Raw genomic sequence first — 20,393 nt, forward strand, 5'->3', positions numbered from 1 at the left:
CTGGTCTTCATAAGTTTGCCAAACCATTTTGCACAGCTAAAGTGTTCTCCAATGGCCACTTACAGAAAACTATTACTGTACTAAGTCAGAAAGATTACAATAAATTTAACTTTTGGGTTTTACCACTACAGGAGCTGGAGCTGCACAAATAGAAGGGAAGGTCATTTATATTCCTGATTGAAAGTCGGTATCACTCTATGTAAATCTATTTGTACGTTCATCCATCCATCGAACCCAACGTCTACAGTTGTGACTATCCAGTTGACAGTCACAGTGCTGAGATTCATTTTTAGAAGCTTTAGGAAAGGAAAAAATATCACTTGTCTTAGTGCTGTTAACACAATGCTGAACTGCACCAGTTCCAGTTAAAAGTAGCATAGGCAAGAATAGGCTTCAGCTGATACAATTTGCTGTTCAAAACATGAAATATCAGCGCTCTTTCCAGCAGCAGGGCACCTAGGCAGCATCAGTTTCCACGTGTCTGTGTGTATGCATGCCTGGACGCGTACACATTACATTAATCCATCTAAATCAGGAATCTCTTTCTTAGACATAATCCCTGAAAGCAAACATTGAAATCCATCGCACTTTTTTTGCCAAAGCAGGGATTTATGATCATGAAAACAACTTGCAACTGACGATGTTGGCACTTTGTATTGCAATGTTAACCGGATCCCCAGGGCCTAGTTCCAGTTTAGTCAGCTGTCAACACAACCTAAATAAAGTCTGAACACTAACTTCAGCTGACTGAAAAAAGCTATGAACAGCAATTTAAACATTTTAGGTTCCCCCCCTCCAATTAGTATGTGACAAAAACTGGAAAATAAAAACATTCAATACCCAAAAAGCTGCAGATACAGATAGATAACTAAGTTTAAAATCGTACAACATATGTGAACATAAAAAGAAATAACAGAAAGTAGAAATAATGGAAAGAACAGCAAGTTTGCTTTTTTGAGCCAACTTAATTCCCAAAACACATTCATTTTCTGTGTTGGTAAATATTGCTCCTGGCTGAACTTGCAGGCCTAGGATTCTGTGCCCAGTTTCACGCTGTGGTACGTCGGTCCCAGAGGGATTTTTTTAAAACCATCAGCAGATTCTGCAGTTCAGGCAGCACCTGTCCTTGCAATCTCCAGTTGCTGACTGTTCCACCTGCAGCCCATTAACACAGATGTCTCACATTTACAGTAGACCCACATCCTGCGCTAAAAAGGAATCAGTGTCATTTGACTTTGTGAAGGGAGGAGGAAAAAAAAAAAAAATCACATAGTTATTCTAGCAAATGTTAATGACAGTTTTTCCCCCAATTTTGCCTCCACTACAAAACCTTTAAACTTGGAAAAAGATTAATCTCTTCCAGTCTCTCTAGTGTGTAATGTGCCTCTCTAATGTGTAATGTGCACACCAACCAATATAAAAAGGGTTCTAATTGCTCCTGTTTTTTTATTTTATTTTTTGTAAATGTCATCCTATTCCACCTGTTAAAATGTTAGACATTAATTACAGTGAAAGAAGCAGTTAGCGGTAAGGTTACGAAACAATTGGAGATTGACACCTCGTCTTTTCTGACTACTCCAAGGTCTGCAAAGTCACCATCACTGAATTGTGCTCAATGCAGCTCTACCCACTACCCTTTCTGGACATTAGTGCGTGTGCATGCGTGTGCGTGTGTGTGTGAGAGAGAGAGAGCGAGAGAGGGCGTACCCATTAGTACACTTTTTTCTCGTGGTTAAGCAGTGAGGACTGGCAGCCGTGATACACTGCAGATAATGCCGCTGAACAGGAAGCAGTCACACCTGGGAGGACTCCAGAATATGCTGCAGGTTCCTTTGCCCACTTGTCTGCCAAAAATAAATTTAAAAAATAGGAATAATGGCAGCTGACAAGTTTTTTTCTGTTGTGTCTGGTGTCTTTTTCCCCCTTCAGGTTTTTCCACCAGTTTTGTAGGTTGCTTCTTTCAAAATATTTTTTTTTTCCCCCCTGTAATGGACTCTGATGTAAATTAAGGGGAAAAGGGACTATTTTGTCTATAGGCTGTTTTATTGGAGTTTTTCTTTTTTTATGCAATTAAAGGAGAGTTGTGCTGAACTATGTGCGATTCTGTATTTATTAGGAGTGAGACAGATCCTTCTGAACAACGGGATGTGAAATTTGATTTTATGTAAAATTTGAGATATAAAAATAAACCCTCCATGTAAAAAGCTAAATTTTACATGAGACCCAGTGAAATATCCCTCAGTTTGTGTATAACTACAGGTCAATCTCAAGCCTGTGTATAAATGAGGTGTCTTCCCGATTCATAAAAAGAACTTCATTCGGTGATTGTGTATGCATATTAGAATGTATGCTACTCTGTGGTTGATGGGTGTCACAGTCTATCACCTTCACTGGCATCAGTATGGGTGTGAATGAATACCAACCACTGTGCTGCTGCGTTGAAAGGGTGACGAACACACTCCGGCAGTACTGTGGTCTTCACAGCTCCTTCTATGCCCAAGGCAGTCCTTCTGCAGAACTGCATGCTGATGCATGCATATCGATTCCCACTGATATTCACACTGTGTTAGACAGCGAGACTTGCAATCCAGTCCACTTCTGATTAAATCGTCATACGTGCATGTTAGGAACATGTCCTCCCAGCCAGAGTTAACTACACAAACACGCTATAGTGCGTGCACACACACATTTTATATACATATCTGATATATAAGGCACTATGTATATGACCCATGTTTCTGAGAGAGTATAGCCCCACATGCTCATTTACACACACATCATGGTCTACTGAAAACAAAATAATTGGTCTGTCCTTGTCAACTTTGCTTGAGCGGCTGCATTTCACTCAATTAAAACGGAGCCTCCATTCACCCAGTTTCATGCAAATATAGGGGGTGAGGTGGCGTTTGATATGCAAATAACCAGTTTGATGTCGAATTTATGTTTTCCATGTGAAAGGCAGGTGAATTACTATGAGCCGCTGCTACACAATTAGAATAATATTTCAAAAGAATTTATTTGCATGGGCAGAGGACCCTCACACTTCTTAGGAAGATATTTTCACCCCACTGCCCACTCATCCAACTCAAGTTGGAAAGGACACAGGCAAAGAGGTGACAGCTAGAAAGTATGCCAGTTTTAGACAGCGCAACATGCTTACTGATAGCCACTTAATAAGGAAGATGAATTTTATTGACATGACACAGTATAGATCCTTTGCACAGAAGAAAAGAAAGGCTGTCTGGTAGGTACATAAAGAGGGGTCTATACTGCAGCTGTGGAAAGTCACTGTACAGCAGGCTGGAGGTAGCAGGCACCTGGACACCGATTCTAAGCCCTGTTTTTGAACCCTTTTGTTGTACTTTACCTAAGCAAGGAGTGTCACTAAGTACATCATTATGAATAATGCATAATAAAAGAAAAAATAATATGACAAACTGCTGCCCTTGCTCTAGGACCATAGCTGTTCTTGGACTGCAGGCCATTGTGTTACTCTGCCGAAAGAGGATGCAAGCCCGTGTGTGCTCACTGCTATTCAGGACCGTCTTCTACAGGGACATGCATCCGCGTATGTACAAGTGGAGGTTGTCCAAGTAAAACCATGTCCCACAAGACCATGAGACACACCACCAGCAGCTTTTCTACATTAATTTCTGTGTGTGTATTTTATCCATTTAACCATTTTTCCGAACACATTTTTTTGTTGAAGCAGGAAAGTACTCTTATACCACCTGCATTTTTTCCCTACTCTAACAAACTGAAATTATCAAAGTTCAGAGTTTGCTCAGAGTCATCCTTTAATTGATTTGTAAACTCTGAGGAACTTGAAGAACTCCAACCGCTGACAGCTTAGTGGAACAGACACTGGCCCCTTACAGACCTCCAGAGCCTTACGATACCCCAGCGGTCGGCCCACGTTAAACCTCATTGAGCCGTCTCTTTCTGATCGGGTCATTATCTGATAAACAGCAAGGCTCCTTGTGCATCACCACATTGAGGCAATTAAGATAATTAGTCTCATTGAGGGCTAACGATCCAGCTTCTTCAATATGAGATTCTGTACAGTGGAAAAAGAAGGTCGGAATAGATACTGTGTGTGTCTCTCTCTGAGGGTGAAGGAGGGTTACCTTTAACAAGAGGAAAGCTAATTACTGTTCTTGCTAACTTATTCCAATTTGTTTACTGGTATATCAGTCGTTAGGGATTTACTTTGCATTTTTTCCTTTTTTTGCTTGTAAAATAGCAAAATATAAAACATGCCCTGCCCTTGAAGCCTGCATAATAGGCCACATAGCTGTGTTTCAGCAGGCAGCTCCGGCACTCTTGCTGGAAAGAACAGAATGTACTGTAATAGTAGCAGTTACCACTCGGCTCTAGTAGCTACTGAGCTCCTGTAAGAATATCATATCGCCACGCAGAGACACATTCATACCGATGTCTTCCCGATGCAACTGGAACAGGAAAAGCACTTTACCTAGGTAGAAGTGTCAAGCATGAACCGAGAACAAAGATCTGTTTTCTCCCATGTTTTATGGCCTCACAACAGCTGTGATGGCCTCAACAGCTGGCCGTACTAACAAGCAGGTGGAATTGTGTCCACTGCTTTGGGGAAACGGAGCACGGACCCTGGACCGTGCACCGTGTCCACTGGCTTCAGGAAAGAAGAGCAGGTGTCCTGCACTCCTAGAGGGCTGCAGTCATGAAGATTGAAGAGAATGCACTTTAATTAGCACCTGCTTTGCACCTGAACTACCAGGTGAGGTGAGTAACTATCCAATTAATTATTTTAATAAAGCAATTAGGGGCTGAGCTCAAGCAAGGTCCAGCACACCCAGGAGCCTTTGTGGACTGGGGCTGTGCACACCTGAAGTACAGCCCATAAGCCTTCCAAATCTCATTAGTTCTACATATTTTGTCACATGCAAACCACATTTTCTTTTCTTGGTGTATCTGCCTTGAGGGAACTAAACACTGCAGAATTACAACTCCTGGAATTGGTAAAATCTGAGCTGATTTGTAAACAAACACACACACAAGTAAAAAATGTCATTAGTAATGACTAAAGAACACTTGGCGATACTGGTGTTTCCTGAATCTTAAAGAAACATTTTAAGAGCCCTGCATCCATACAGGTAACCCCCAGAAACATAATAAGGCTTCCAGTTGACCATTATGAAGAATCTGTAAATTATACATCAGTGTGCCTATTCAATAAAAGATTCACAAGCTGTAATGCACAAATTTCTCATTGGCTCTATCATTTTCAACATGAGATTCCCTTGCGGGCCATTTGGAAATCACTGCAGCAATAGAGTCGAACATTTCCTTGAGCATCTGGACTCCTCTCAGGCTGTCAGCTGATGATAAAAGGGGCAAAAGAGCAACTTATCTGGAGAGGCTTTGAAACACACCAAAAGCCCCCATCACAGGATGTGACTTTATCTCCCATAGTGCCAGGGCATTTTAGAGAATCTGCAGTGGAGAACTGCACTTATCAGAAACTGAAGGGAGGGAGCAGTAATAGCATACAAGCCAGAAGTGGGTGTGGTGTGGGTATGAAGACCATCCTGACCTGTGCTGTGGAAAATAAAAACAGACATACAGACCCGGTCCATGTCTCTGCTTGTTTTCTCCACTAATAATTAACCTTTTCATATTAATTTAGCGGCTTGGCAGGCACTGTTGTTCAAAGTAGTGTACATACTTTAGAAGTTCACCTCAACAGTACAGCAGCAGGACCTCCCCAACAATTTCAGCCAAGAATATTTAGGTCAGTGAAATATTACCTTTGTGAAAGAATACATATTTTTCAAAATGTACGAGTCAGTTATAGCTCTGATTTCTCAAACTTTGATTGATTGATTAATTATGTGCTCTTATAATGTGACAGCAAGTGTGTGCCCATACACACAGACAAACTACATTCTCTAAGGACAACTGATTGGACAATTTACAAGGCAGTCAATTAGAGACAATGTATCCTCCAGTCTCAATCTCCCTACCAAGGCAGCCTGGAGAAATTGAGTGGTATAAGTAGTACGGTTCACCTCTGGCCCCTCCTTCCTGGGGATGGTTCTTAAGTGCTTGGGGCTTTTTGTTACCATGTTTTATGGAGGAAATACAGGAGCCAAGCGCAGTAAAACTGTTGGGGGTGGGCCTCATTACTGTAAACCCCATCCTGAGTGAGAAGAACACAAGCAGCCCATCCCCCTGCATCGTGCACGATATCGACTGGCTCCAAACGAAGGCCCTGGTCTGCGCGTGCATCTGCGTCCAGGCCCTTCTGTCACACATCGCTTGTGTCTGCTGTACTTTTCCCCTACCATCACTGCCAGCCTCAGAGTTCTTTTGAGGATCCAGCATTGCCAATCCTCTTTAAGTGCATAAATATCTCAAACTCGTTCTTATAACGTTATTTAAATAAATAACATTTCAGACTTTTAACGAGGGGAAGTATCAAGACAAATCCATGGATCACTCAAAACAATCAAAAACAACTTACTTTACATTTATTCATTTAGCTGACACTTTTATCCAAAGCAACTTCCAATGAACTCTATGTAGTGTTATCAGCCCACACACCTTATTCACCGCAGTGACTTGCACTGCTAGATGCACTACTTACACTGGGTCACTCATCCATACATCAGTGGAACGCACTCTCTCTGTCACTCACACACTGTGAGGGAACCTTAACAGCATGTCTGACTGTGGGAGGAAACCCATGCAGACACGGGGAGAACATGCAAACTCCACACAGACTGAGCGGGGATTGAACCCAGATCCTCTCGCATCATTTTGCCACTGTGCTGCCCTTTGTATTAACATTCATCACCAGAATATTTTTTTAATTTGTATGTTTAAATTTTATAAACCCTCCAAATTTTTGTCATTCTGATTTACATATTTTGTTCCAGATTCAGTCTCTCCTATACTGCCAAATGAGTTACTTCCAATTATTTATGTTTTCCATTGTCTAGCATGCACTTTTGCCCATATGTTAAGAATCAGACATCTGCAACTATGTTCCTCTTTCTCCTAATGTAATGCACATAATTGTATTTCTCTGAGATGTACGTTGCTTTGGACAAAAGCATTTGCTAAATAAATAAATGTAAATATGTACAGCTTTCATGCATTTATACAGAAGAACACTGTTACTAAAATAATTCAGGTTAGTTTGTTTAGGGTTTCAAAGGAGTAACAGAACAACAACTTCTAGTCATATGGGTGAAAAGTTGACTGTTCACGATCTTTCAACATTCAGCTTTTTTTTTTTTTTTTGTTTACTTCTATGCTACCTCTGGCACTTTATGTTTTAAACTCACAGCTGCAGAAATGTTTACGCATATCAGGTTCTCCGTTATGCAGACCGTGGCCTTGCAGGACCATAAAGGGTAAGGACTTGTATGTTTAATGTTCTTGATTCAAGTCTCCATAGGGTCCCTGCTGTTGGAGCACTGAGAAAAGTACTTGACATGAGCTGTGCTTGCAAGATCTGTAGTGATGTAAATTAGGAAAAGTTTCTTTGTATAAACAGTTGAGCTAAGTAACAATAACACCACAGCTGTGCCAATACACTGCAGACCCTCCCAGAAGCCCACAGACCCCATTCATTACAATGGGACATCCACATGCTCATGCACAGACAGGACAGCTGGAGGATCGATATGGCTGAGATGAATGTACCAGCAAAGCACCTCTCCCAGTCGCTTTGCTCTTTCTCCATCACTTTCCAGGACTCATCAGCTCATATCACCTCAGAACTCTCTCTTTCAATCCATCCATTTCTTTCCTTCTCCACCTTATGCTCACTTCCAACCATTCCATTTCCTTTACTCTGCAGCCCCTCTTCCTTACTGCATTCCCAACCTCCATCTCCCTCCACAGGCCCTCTCCCCTCATTTTTTATCCTTATGCCGCCTGCTCTTCAGGCAATCTGGCTGTGCACTGAGCTGTGACAGACCTCCTTGCCTGCCTCCTCCCTCCCTCCCTCTCTCACTTCCACTTCTACTCTTCATCCAGCCAGCCATCACTCCTTCGTTTTTGTCCTGTTCCTCCATTTACCATGTTGGCTCGTCCTCTCTCAAAAAGGATACAACTTCCGACAGACTTCTGCACACATGTACAAGGAAAATGAGAAACATGTTTAATAAGTCACCACTATCAAAAAATGAGTCATGCATTTTGCTGAACCAATGAAAAGGAACTACAGAAATGTAATTGAAAGAAAACCTATATACAAACAATAGTTCTCCATTTATTCCATATTTTTATTTGATTTAGCTGTATTAGACAAGGGGGTGCGGTGGCGCGGACCACAGTCCTGCTCTCCAGTGGGTCTGGGGTTCAAGTCCCGCTTGGGGTGCCTTGTGACGGACTGGCGTCCCGTCCTGGGTGTGTCCCCTCCCCCTCCGGCCTTACGCCCTGTGTTGCCGGGTAGGCTCCGGTTCCCCCGTGACCCCGTATGGGACAAGCGGTTCTGAAAATGTGTGTGTGTGCGTGTGTGTGTATTAGAAAAATATAAAAATATTCATGCAAGACAGAGGATGTGAATGTTCTTTAAAGCAAAGCGATCAGTTTCGATATCCCCTTGTTAAAGTTTAATGCAGTAATCCATTTAATGCATTTAAAGGGTGGCACGGTGACACAGCGAGTAGCGCTGCTGTCTCACAGTGCCTGGGTGGTGCGAGAGGACATGGGTTCAATCCCTGCTCAGTCTGTGTGGAGTTTGCACATTCTTCCCCGTGTCTGCATGGGTTTCCTCCCACAGTCCAAAGACATGCTGTTTCCCATAGTGTGCAAGTGCCAGAGAGAGTGTGTTGCACTGATGTATGGATGAGTGACCCAGTGTAAGTAGTGCATCTAGCAGTGTAAGTCACCTTGGTGAATAAGGGGTGTAGGGCTGATAACACTACATAGAGGTCACTGGAAGTCATTTTGGAGAAAAGCATCTGCTAAATAAATGTAATTGACTCAATATTTGTCTAACATGCTAAAATATGCCATTCACCAATTACTAAAAAAGAAGCTATGTTAAAGTCTAGTTTTGGACATGCACAGTATCAGTATGCTAGATGAGTACTATAAATTATGATTAATAATAACAATTTAAACTATTCATGATTTACACCATTAAAATAAATGGTTAAATTAATTGGTAATTTGTAATTAATTAATTAATGGGAAATTTGATAACAAACATGACAATCACAATGAACACCTGAATTAAAACTCAGCAGGTGACAACACCAAGAAAATGTTAGGGTTACTGTTTACTGTGGCAAGGTCAGTTTGGGATTGATCATATCAGGAAAGTCAGATTTTTCTTTAATTAAATTTCAATGGCAGAAAATATCCATCTCGTACTAATACAACTGCACTTAGCTAGTTAACAGCTGCAATAGTTATGTGATACAGCAGTATACATACATAACTCAGTCTAGCAGGGTTAAAAGGTTCTGAGAGATTTCCCCGTTAGGCTAAGTCCCGCCATATGAATACAAATGGGACAGGAAATCTGTTTGTAATCAGAATTGTTCATAAACCTACCCACAACATTGCTATCTATAAAATCTTCAGACAAAATAATTCCTCAGTTTATTCACAGGTTAGGTTCTCTTAAAAACCTCAGAGAGCAATAATAAATTTAAAAATTCGGATTACTAATGACATTAGGACTATTTTCCATCAACAGCTCGTATAATGCAAGGTCTCAGCGTTCATCTTGCAAGCACAGTGGATGAGGCAAAATACAACATGAACTGGATCCCAGTTTACTACCTTTTATTAACATGAACCAACGTTAAATCCTACTTCAAATAACTGAAAAGAAACTACATATATTTCAGTGTGTTGTCCTTTACACATGCCAAGACATTGTAGTGTTTCTCCTACAAGCACCACAAGAGAATAGAACGGAGCAGTGGAGAGTCTGAAAAAGTATAAAGTGTTTCAGCACAAAATCCCGACTGTATACTACTGGCTGTGAGGATCGGACTGATTCATCACATAGGCATGTTTGCCAGCATCTGGTCACCTAACCATCACAAAGCACAGTAGTAAACATGTATTTCTTCAGTTGTTACTTTCTGTAAAAGTTTTGGATATAACTATAATAAAAGTTTTAGCAATATGATGGATGAATTTGCTCCTCTACAGCTTTGTGAAGAGGTGGTGTGTAGTTTGAAACTAGATGATCATCATTCAATTGATTCATTTAATGATCATTAGATTAAGGCTTTACTTATAGTGTAAAAGCATGTTGTAAAACTTATTTTAATAACCAAGTTAATATTTTAAATACAAACTGTATAAACATTGAGTTAGTTGAATTTGCTATTTCAGCTGTGATATTACCAGTACTGATGTTCCAATTGGTTGAGACTGTTGATATCAAAAGAAAGCAGCACATATATAGTCAGTTCTGCTGCAAAGCAATGTTTTATTACATGATTTGTATGTAATGCAATGAATGGATAAAGTAATTTACACAATTTTTGCAAGTGCAATTTGGGATTTATGCAGTCACATCCCACAAATTGTGCAAGAAGATGCGCATCTGTGGTGTGGAATGCTCATTCATGTGCTTGGTATAATTAGTGGTAATTTGGCACCTTACACATTGTTTTGTATTTCATGTTTAATTCTGATCTACTGTATTAAACAGTTTGACAAAGTGGTAACAATGCATATACACATAAAGCATTCCCAGCAAGTGCTTCATGAAGATTGTATTTAAAAAAAAAAGGCTTTAACAACACTAGACCTGAAGCTGAATGTTATAACTTTGAAAGAAATGCAAGACCGAAGTGTCAAAGAGCATATTCTTTCATTATTTTCATGTGCTTCATAATTTACCTGCAACAGATAATGTTTTTGGTAGATTTTGCACTGTCCCAATTTAATTTAGGGTATTCTATGAATTTTCAGTAGCTATGGCTACTGTACTTAATGTGCTATGCCCCAACCCCATTTAAACCCTTATTTTTACATTATTAGTGTAAGTCTTTTCTAGGAATGCAACTATTGCTTTACAGCATAACTGATTGTATAGTAGATGATTTTGTTGGGGGGGAAGATTAGCATCCATATGACTTGCACAGTGAAATACAGCAGGCAGTAAATAAAATACCTGAAGTGAAAGTAAAAGCACTACATAGCCACAGAAAAATTCAATTGTACTGAAAAATAAGACTGCTGTTGGGGGGGGGGGGGGGTACATATTTTCGTAAGCTGTTTACCATTGTATGGACCCCTTTTATATGGGGGAAGGTTATATAGACTAAAAATGATGGAACTCAGTCTTATAAACAAATCTGCAAGCCAGGCTTCACGTTTACATTTATTCATTTAGCAGATGCTTTTCTCCAAAGCGACTTCCAATGAGCTTCAAAAATGTCACTTGCACCTTTCTCCATGAGCTCTTCGCTAGGGAAGACTCAATATGCAAACTGTAGGTCTCATGTAACCACTCACCACTGACAGCTACAACGTAGATCTCATTCTCATTTTTTCACAAGATTCTATTGTGAGAGGTACTGAATTAAACAGTAAGGGAGAGTAACCTTTTTTATTTTTAATTCTGAAAGGGAAATGGATGTATGAGGACTGGCAGGAACTCCATATCAGAGCTCCAATTCAGGATCAGCTAACCTCAACCTATTTACGAAAGAAGATTAAAGTGCCTGAGGGTCAGAACCTCAAGGCACTAACTCTCACCATGAATACAAAACAGGGCCTTTCACAGTTTTTGCCTGTTTGGTGCTGACTGATTATGATCTCTCTGTGGCTTTCCATACTTAAATTGTATTGTTCCCATAAATTACTACCATACATACATTGCACATCAGTTTGTGTGTTGTTTTTGGGGTGGGGAGTACTACCTTCTGTGAACAATTATACACATAAAACATTTTTATTCATGTCACCATGCAGTATTGGTGGTACACTGGATTAGCAGTGGGTAGAATAGATAAAAATACTGTAGCTTTTATCCATTTGTCCTGTTGTTCTGAGCCATATACCACTATTTTTATGCAAATTGAAAGGAAAGTGACAAGCAACATGCAAATTAGGCCTGCAAGTTACCGCAAGGCTTCATGAGTTGTATGTTTGTTTTGTTGACCTGTCTCAAAATGACAAAGACATCTGAGAAATAAAGGATTCCTGCTGAGGTGAGGGAAAGCAGCCAAGGGGGAGGGGGTTATTTAATAAAACACACAAAAGGAGTCTACAGGATAGCAGATCAGCTGTACAATGCCTATTTCAAGGAGTGCCCAAACTTCAAAACTCTTTCTCAAGCTTAACAGACATGCTGGGGATATAGTGTACTACAAGTTGTTTGAAAATTTCCTGCAAATAAAATACAAGATTAGCTCATACAATGCAATGTCACACCCCATTTCAGATTTCTCAAAAGTGTTCCACATCAATAATCAATACATTTCTTTACATGCCAGGCAAGATAGCAGCTCAAACTTGTTTAAGTCGTTTTAGAATTTAACTAAGTAACAATCCCACTGTTCAGTTTGTAATTGTTCTCAGTGAAAAAGCAGCAGGCCTGTGATGTGCTGAAAACAACGCATTCATACAAGACCGATAGATTGATAAGAGTGACAAATACTTTTAGTCCCTGGGGGGAAATTCAGTTGCATACAGAATCCAATAACCTACGTTAGCTAATGCCAATCGATACTGCCTATATAGAAAGGGGAGCACAAAGCTTTGTTTTGTTCTTTAGCTGACATTTTATTCAAAGCTAATTGGTAAACAAATCAGTGTCCTGTTGTCCAGCAACTGGATTATCAACTTGCTTTCACATCACAGACTCTTTTCTTCAAAAAAAAAAAAAAAAACTCAAAAATTGGCTGTAAAATGGCTTTGTGCCATTTTAATTTCATTATGACAAGTCTACTTTTTTCAAATAATCTCATTTAGTATAATATGGCTCACTATATGCCACTGTAGATGTGAATTTCCCTTTGCAATTTAGTAATTTAACCACTGAAATCAGATCTTTACTCATGCAAGCCTGTTAGTCTGGTTTCTAACATTCTAAGTAGGTTACATCCATAACTGTTTCATAACCAGGCACATTATCTTCAACAGAAGCCCTTAATGTCAACAGAATTAAACAGTATCTACACATAAAGGCCAAAGTTGGGAGCCATAAGATAATGACCAAGGTCTGTGCAGCTGTTCAAGTGCAACTCATAACTGGGTGGTGATGGGGACATGACTCAAGGAGGCAGCAGCCAGGTCTTCTTTACTAGCCTCCCTTTAAGGCTAATTCACAAGTCAACACAGAGAATCTGTATTTATGAAAATTAAACTACTGTAGTGTTTTCAAAAACCTGATATCGATGGCAAGTTAAATCATTATCACATGAAATCACATTTTTAAGCCAAACAAAACAGGTTTTGACACTGCTTCAGCTGGTCCCCACCTTGGGTTTTAAGGTAACTATCTCAATGACAGTGTTGCATCTTTGACTACGAGAACAGTCCAAGTCCAGATACCTTCCAGAAGGTGTTCAAAATGGCTATACTTACCAAAAATATTAAGGATGAGGTATAAGAGAACTTATAATGATGTACAAGCTACTTGATGGATACAGTACTGAAATAAAACAAACATTTAGTGAAACTAAATAGTATATTTTTAATTTGATTTGAAAACCGAGAGAAACACTGCACTGACAGCAAAACCCTAACCTCAAAAGTTCAAGGGAGGAAAAATAGATCTTGTTCCCTTTACAATTCAAACATCAAAGCCTACTCTTGTTGTGCCCTTAAAAAACTAAGTTCCTGGCCTGAGGTTACAAGTCAATATCCTTTACCACCACACTACTTGCTGCCTAAATCTGCAGTTAAAGCAATATCACATAGTGAGAACTCATACTCCTCATTGAAAAAGAAAATATTTTGAAGAAGGTTTGTAACTTTTAATATAGAAAGTATACAAAATGAATATACAATGTTAGTGCCATTTAAAATAAGTAACGATTTAATTACGAAACACCAGGAATTGTCAGCACTGAACATCATTTTAAGAAGCAGTAGGTACTGGGAGCATTATATATGTACATGCATGATCTAGAATCAATTTCCAAGTCTCTAGTCATTTAGTTGTATGGTGGGCAGTGGGTGCATAAGAGCAGAGCAATGAAAAAAGTAATTAAACTGTAATTACAAGTTGTGATAGACTTACTTTTAGAAGCTGTTATGAATGCACTATCTGCATATACTGCATTACGCAAGTGTTGACAGTAAACAGCACTTAAAGTTTGAAGTAAATATTTACAAATGTTGCTATCCATGCAAACAGCCCCAGAAAAAAGAAAGTATAACAAGTGACATCACATAACATTTTGATATTACTGTCACCATTTTGACATATTCAAAGCTCAGCTCTACAACGGAGATGGCCTGGGGCCAAACAAAAATGTAATTTAAATAATGTCTGGCACCTTTCGGAATCTGCATGAAAATGGTGACATAGACAACAAGGCAGACAAATTTCCCCCCCTTTTTATCCCAAAATAATCCCATGCTGGATTGTGAGTAAAAGAAATAATATCTGACAAAAGTGGAAAAAATTAAAACTGGACTGATCCTAAGTCTCAAACCACTTGTTTTTCAAGCTTTAGTGATGCAGCACCGATCAAATGTCACTGACATGGCATAACGGTGCACTCCAGGTTACTTCAGATCAGCCCTCATATGCACAGTAGGTACTACTGAACTAATTTACTTCTGGAGCCTGCTCTGGAACATCCGTGACACACAACATCCAATTCGCTAATTTCACCTATCCTGAAAATAAATTTACAGACGTGAAAATGCATCATACTCCTAATGTTCTGTACTACAACTTCTCTCTCTCTCTCTCTCTCACACACACACACACACACACCACTTTGTCTTGTGCAATATGAGCTCAATTCCCATCACTAATTATATGCATATTGACACTTACGTAAACAGTAAAGTGTTCATTAATGCCCAGTGGTTGCATGGAAACTGCCCAAACACACCTGCTTCAGTCTCTCTTCTTGGCCTTCATTGTTTTTCATTCTATTCTCTCTATAAGCTTGCTCTTTTTGTTCTCAGGTTTTTCCAGCCCATCACCCCTACAACCTATGTGAACTTCCGAAGAGAACTGGTTCATCGGGACTGGATATCTGTATACCAGCTGATGTGCACAGGAATAAAATTCAAAAGGGTGGCAATACAAAACAAAGGCCGCTGTGTTTGTTAGCAGACTTTCCTCACTGTAAGGGTTAGACCGAAGGCCCGTCAGATATGAAGACACACATCCAGTTCTCAGAGCAAAGGATAAACACAGTTTTATTCATATCTCGCTGAGCCTGAATGTCTCCAGTCACAACAGCATGTGTTCGAAACTGCCTGATAAATGCACCAATGAATAATGTATGCTATGAACTGTATACATAATCATTTGCAGTTTTTTTGCAATGATATTGATTCATGCAGTCATGTATGTATGTAATATGCACCTGAAATCTGTACATGCAAGTTGGTTATGCGTACTATTGAAATGTGTGACCCAGATGTGTGGTTAGTGTTGAGAGAGACATTAGAATTTTCTCCACATTTGGCTGGAAGAAAATTCTGAGCACCGATGGAGAATTACAGTATATGAATAAACACTGCTATCTGCTGGCCAAGTCACAACATGCAGCACAGATGGTCATGCATCTCGCAACACACCACATAACTGGGACATTTCTTCTCATACTAAATAATAAACATCACAAAGTATGCCACACTGGTGCCATTAAATTACTGAAAACAGACCTATTCAGCTTTTCATTTCTTTGCTGGGGTATCTGTCTGGTCAAAACTTTATACATGTAATGAACAAAACAGAGGAAATACTTGTTGTACTGTATGAATCTCTACTTTGTGCAGACCACACAAAGCAAGATCCAAATCACTCAGGCACATAAAGAAAGAAAAAAAAAAAAAAAAAACTTGACAGAATAAATTGATGGAGGTGAACAGTGTGGGATGGGCATAAAAAGCTTTGACTACATTTCACATTCACACTCCCCTCCTTATCTATGCATAGTTGTGTTTGATGTCTTTCATATTAATCTGTACTCATTTCACTGGTTTAGTAATAAATGAGTGACAACATTCAGGTCTTAATTACATACGTACACTATGGTAGCAGAAACACAGAGGTGGTAGGAGGCAAAAAATAAAAACAGGTTTGCTGAAGAAAACACAAGCAGTACCGTGCTGTAACATGTAGAGTGATTAAAGGGTTAAGAATCCTAGATACACACATGTGACTGTCAAAGCACAGTCATTTTATCCAATACCACAGTTTCTGCCGGTGCACATCACCACACACCAGTACCTGCCAACAGAACTGAATCAAAACACATCCTACTCAAGACATTCCATGTGTGTTTGTGGGTCCGGAGATGTATTTGTGGATTTAAATTGTCTTTTGGCAGGACGTTGTCAAAATTATGTAGCAAAAGCATCTATGAGACAGTGTACAGGTGTCAAAGAGCAGAAACTATCTGTGCTTCATGCAAAAACAAAAAAATTCACTATAACTAGTAGTTTCAGATCTGACCCTTATTAACAGTAAATAAAAATTCAAAAGCTTGCAGTTTGCATTAGACTGATTCCAGTGGTAAATATTATCCTCCTGTCTGAAATAATTGAAATGTTCCCATTATCATCATCAGTACTATCACATCCTTAAAAAACACACTGGTCTGCTATTGCATTGCAGTTAGTAAATGGCATCATGTAAATCATATGTTTGAAAAACTGAAATGTAAAAAGGGAAAATCCAGTTGAACTCATTTACTGCCATGTAGTGGTACAACAATTCAAGTTAATACTGTGCCACATTATTTACATATAAATCATTTTTCAAAATCCATGTGATAACATTCAACAAAAGTAAGAGAACAAGTACTCAAACGCTTTGTATCTGGCCTTTATACTTCTTTTTTTCAAATTAAAACCTGACCTTATTCTAGTTAACACCAAACTTTACTCATTCTGCTGAAATTTTGGCCAAAATAATACTCAGCTGTAGATAAACTCTGGGAATTTGACAGTAAGTTCAAAGGGACTGTTTATTAATACATTTTACCACAGTTACAAAACTGAGTGCCAACAGAAAAACACATGAAGAAAACCTCATAAGATGCTTTGGACTGTACCTGTACAATATTGTTTAGGCAATATAGATGTGTGTATGATCAACCTAGCAAGACATGTGGTTTCCCAAGAGGCTATGCCTCATGTAATTGCAAAGGTCACTTAATTACTGTCATCTGTGACCAATGAGAGAAGCCCGTATCAGCTGCAAATTGGTCAGTGAGGGTAGAAAAAAAAACACATTTGAGAAAATGGCAAAGTGACATTTCCTCTTACCTGCATTAACAATGGCATCTACCTCCAGCTTGGTGATGTCACCTCTGAAGAGAGAGATCTTGCTGTTCAGCACCTCATTAACCTGATAACAGGTCTCACCAGTAGTCTGTCCTTAAAGGGGGGGGAAAAAAAAGTCATCCTCACCATCATCCCACTGTAGATGAGTGAGTCACAGCTCTGGAATACTAGACAAACGTAGGAGCCCAGAAACACACAACAGGTGTTAAGAGAAATGTTCACCCTCCTGTCTATGATACAGGATCAAATCCCAAATAACAGCACTTGACCATGAAACAGTTGATATTTTACATTAAGTTCATTGACTCATGTTGCAGACATTCATATTACTAATTTTCAAACAAACACTTTCCAATTCACATTTACATACATTTTTTTCACCATTCTATTTAATACAATTTGTGTTTGCCGTGGAGTGTAAGCAGCCTGTGCTTCTTCACCCAGCTGTTAGCTGAAAGTAACACATTCAAACTCAAGCATGGAACTGATGTCACTGAACTTGCTTCCAGCGTGAGCGTTTCCAGAATGCATGGTGTTGATGATCAATAGTGAGAATAGCAACGCTGCACATGTTTATTGGATGAACCTATCAACAATCATCACTGAATAGGAATTTGTGGAGAGAAGGATTTTTATGGGCTGGCACAGTGGCTAATGCTGCTGCCTCACAGCATCTGAGCTGTTTGGGGCATAGGTTCAAATCCAGCTCAATCTGTGTATAATCTGCATAGATTCTGCTCAGTTTGTGTGCAATCACCTTTCCTCTAGGCATTTTAGTTCTCTCCCACAGGCCATTCAGGTGAACTGGACATCAGAGCATGACCCTGTACACGCATGACTACCCTGCAATGGAGTGCTGTCCGGTCCAGGCAGGATGCACCCAGAGATTCTGAGACATGCTGCAACCCTGCACCAGTCAACCAATTACTGATAATCATGCATAGATGGATGGAAGTGTTAAAAGTTATTTTTACAGCTTCGACTATATCAGCTTTTATTGATTAAGCTCTGTTCAACTAAAGTGACTTTGAGCGGTAGGTAAAACGCAGTAACGAACAGACTTGCGATGCCAGGCTGCGTAAGAGGACGGGCCAACTTTAGAGCTCCTCTGCAGCCTTAAGGATTATGCCAACTTCATTATGACCGCTGCACGCGCTCATCCGCGCGCTGGGGGAGCGGTGTGTTTCGGCGGAGCGCGCGAGCTGCGGTGAGCCGCGCGCTGGACGGGACCTCCCGCGAAGGCCGTGCAGAATACGCTGACGTGTGACAGTGAGAGAACTTTAATATGTGGTTAGTGCTGAAGGAGTAGTGGCGAGGGGACCTGGCTTACCGGCGGAGGGAGTCCACACGGGGATCTGGCTGAGCGGGAGCACCTCGGACACTCTGTACAGCCGCCGCCTCTCGCGCGGGCTCGCGGACAGCAGGAGCTCTGCGACACACGGACATGACACGACAGGTCGCCACTGTGAGACACACAAGGACTGGACTCTCGGACTCCCTGGGCTGCCCAAATTACCCGACATTACCCTGTTTAAAAACGAACTTCAAGACTAATAATAAACTTGGACTCAACTCACTACTACTAGTTATGCCCCCCAGTTAGTGTTTTCTTTCTGTGTTTCACCCGTTTCCCACAGGGAAAGCAGTGCCTCAGTTTAAAACTCCTACAAAATTAGACTGAGCACTAACTTTTGGCCTCTTTCCAGTCGGTGTCGGGTGAATCCAGATTGATGGAGTCAGAGCTGGAGGCCATGGCCGCCGACACCGTGCCGGAGTGCAGGCAGCCGACGGTGGTGGAGAGGCCGAGGGCGGCCAGCAGAGCCCAGCACCTCCGCCTGCCCCGACTGCTGCGAGGACCCTTCGGAGCCGCGGAACTCGTCGAGAATGAAGCACTTACGCCGCTGTTTCCGAACAACAAGAGAGCGGGCTGCACGGGTACAAGAGTTGCAAGTGCAGTGAAAGGCGCCCTGCTGAAGGCTTCGCCGGCGCCGCCGAAAGCCGCTTCTCGGTGAACCTCTGAGCGGCCGGAGCGGACAGTGACTGTAGAGTGGAGCGCGGGAACGAGCACGGGAGCGCGACAGACTGCACGGCCGCGGGACAGCAGCACGCCTGCAGTGGCGAGCGCAGACATTTGAAACGCCATGCTAATGATAGTAACGGCACCAGCTGACCGAACGGGACACTTTCGCTATCGACCTCACGCCAGGTTACTCCCCCTTACAGGTTTCCAAGAAGCACTAGTGCGAGCTGACACCTCAGCTACTTTCATATACTATATAGGGGGTAGTATGTAACACAGGCGATGCTGGGAAAATAACGGCACGCCGCGCGCCGCCAATCACATCGTGGGCTTTGCGTCCCGCAGCTCCGTCTTACAAGTATGTAATATATATATTATATATATATATACACACATTACACACACACCTAGGAAATGACTGCTAGCTAACGTGTAGAACGCCGTGAGTGTAGTTAGTTTTCTAAAGATATTTACACGTGGCGTATACTTGAAGGTCCAATTCACAGAAGCAGACTTGACTTTCAACTAAAAGTTGCCATTTTACCGTGTAGTTCAAGAATAACTCGATAAAAGGGATTTGGACTACACTCTGACGACAACCGAGTGTCTCCATTAACTGCATCAGATTACACTGGACTACAGTAACCAATCAGAAGTACGGTGCCTCAGTGACACAAAAAGAAAATGGCGGAATACTTGATGGACCAAGTGGTTCACCAATCGTACATTCCGAAACTTCCAGAACACTGAAAAGCGATAGGCCCAGAAACTTCGATGCAGACCCCGCCTTGTCTGCGTGTGCATGGGCAACGAAAATTTTCATACCCAACCGATATGTCGCTACACGCGAAAATCAGCCAATGTGCAGCTCTGGTTAAGGTTTGATAGACAGTGATTTCTTCCTGTCAGATCGAGCGGATTGTTG

General features: G+C 40.8%; 1 protein-coding gene across 3 annotated transcripts in view; it reads right to left on the minus strand.

Annotated features, from left to right (window-relative positions):
* Nucleotides 1–20,072, minus strand: part of macrod1 (mono-ADP ribosylhydrolase 1) — a 73,036-nt gene extending 52,964 nt beyond the window's left edge. For all 3 annotated transcript variants that reach the window (XR_003798086.1, XM_029257382.1, XM_029257383.1), the window contains exons 1-3: nucleotides 19,138–20,072; nucleotides 18,779–18,877; nucleotides 17,431–17,541 (exon numbers count right to left, since the gene is read on the minus strand). Coding sequence is in view for 2 of the 3 variants with exons in the window: in XM_029257382.1 (XP_029113215.1) it covers nucleotides 17,431–17,541; nucleotides 18,779–18,877; nucleotides 19,138–19,591 (664 nt within the window). In the remaining variant the exon portion in view is untranslated. The remainder of the gene's footprint in view (nucleotides 1–17,430; nucleotides 17,542–18,778; nucleotides 18,878–19,137) is intronic.
* Nucleotides 20,073–20,393: the final 321 nt, after the last annotated feature.

Source organism: Scleropages formosus, chromosome 13, assembly GCF_900964775.1.
Source record: "Scleropages formosus chromosome 13, fSclFor1.1, whole genome shotgun sequence".
NCBI lineage: Eukaryota > Metazoa > Chordata > Actinopteri > Osteoglossiformes > Osteoglossidae > Scleropages > Scleropages formosus.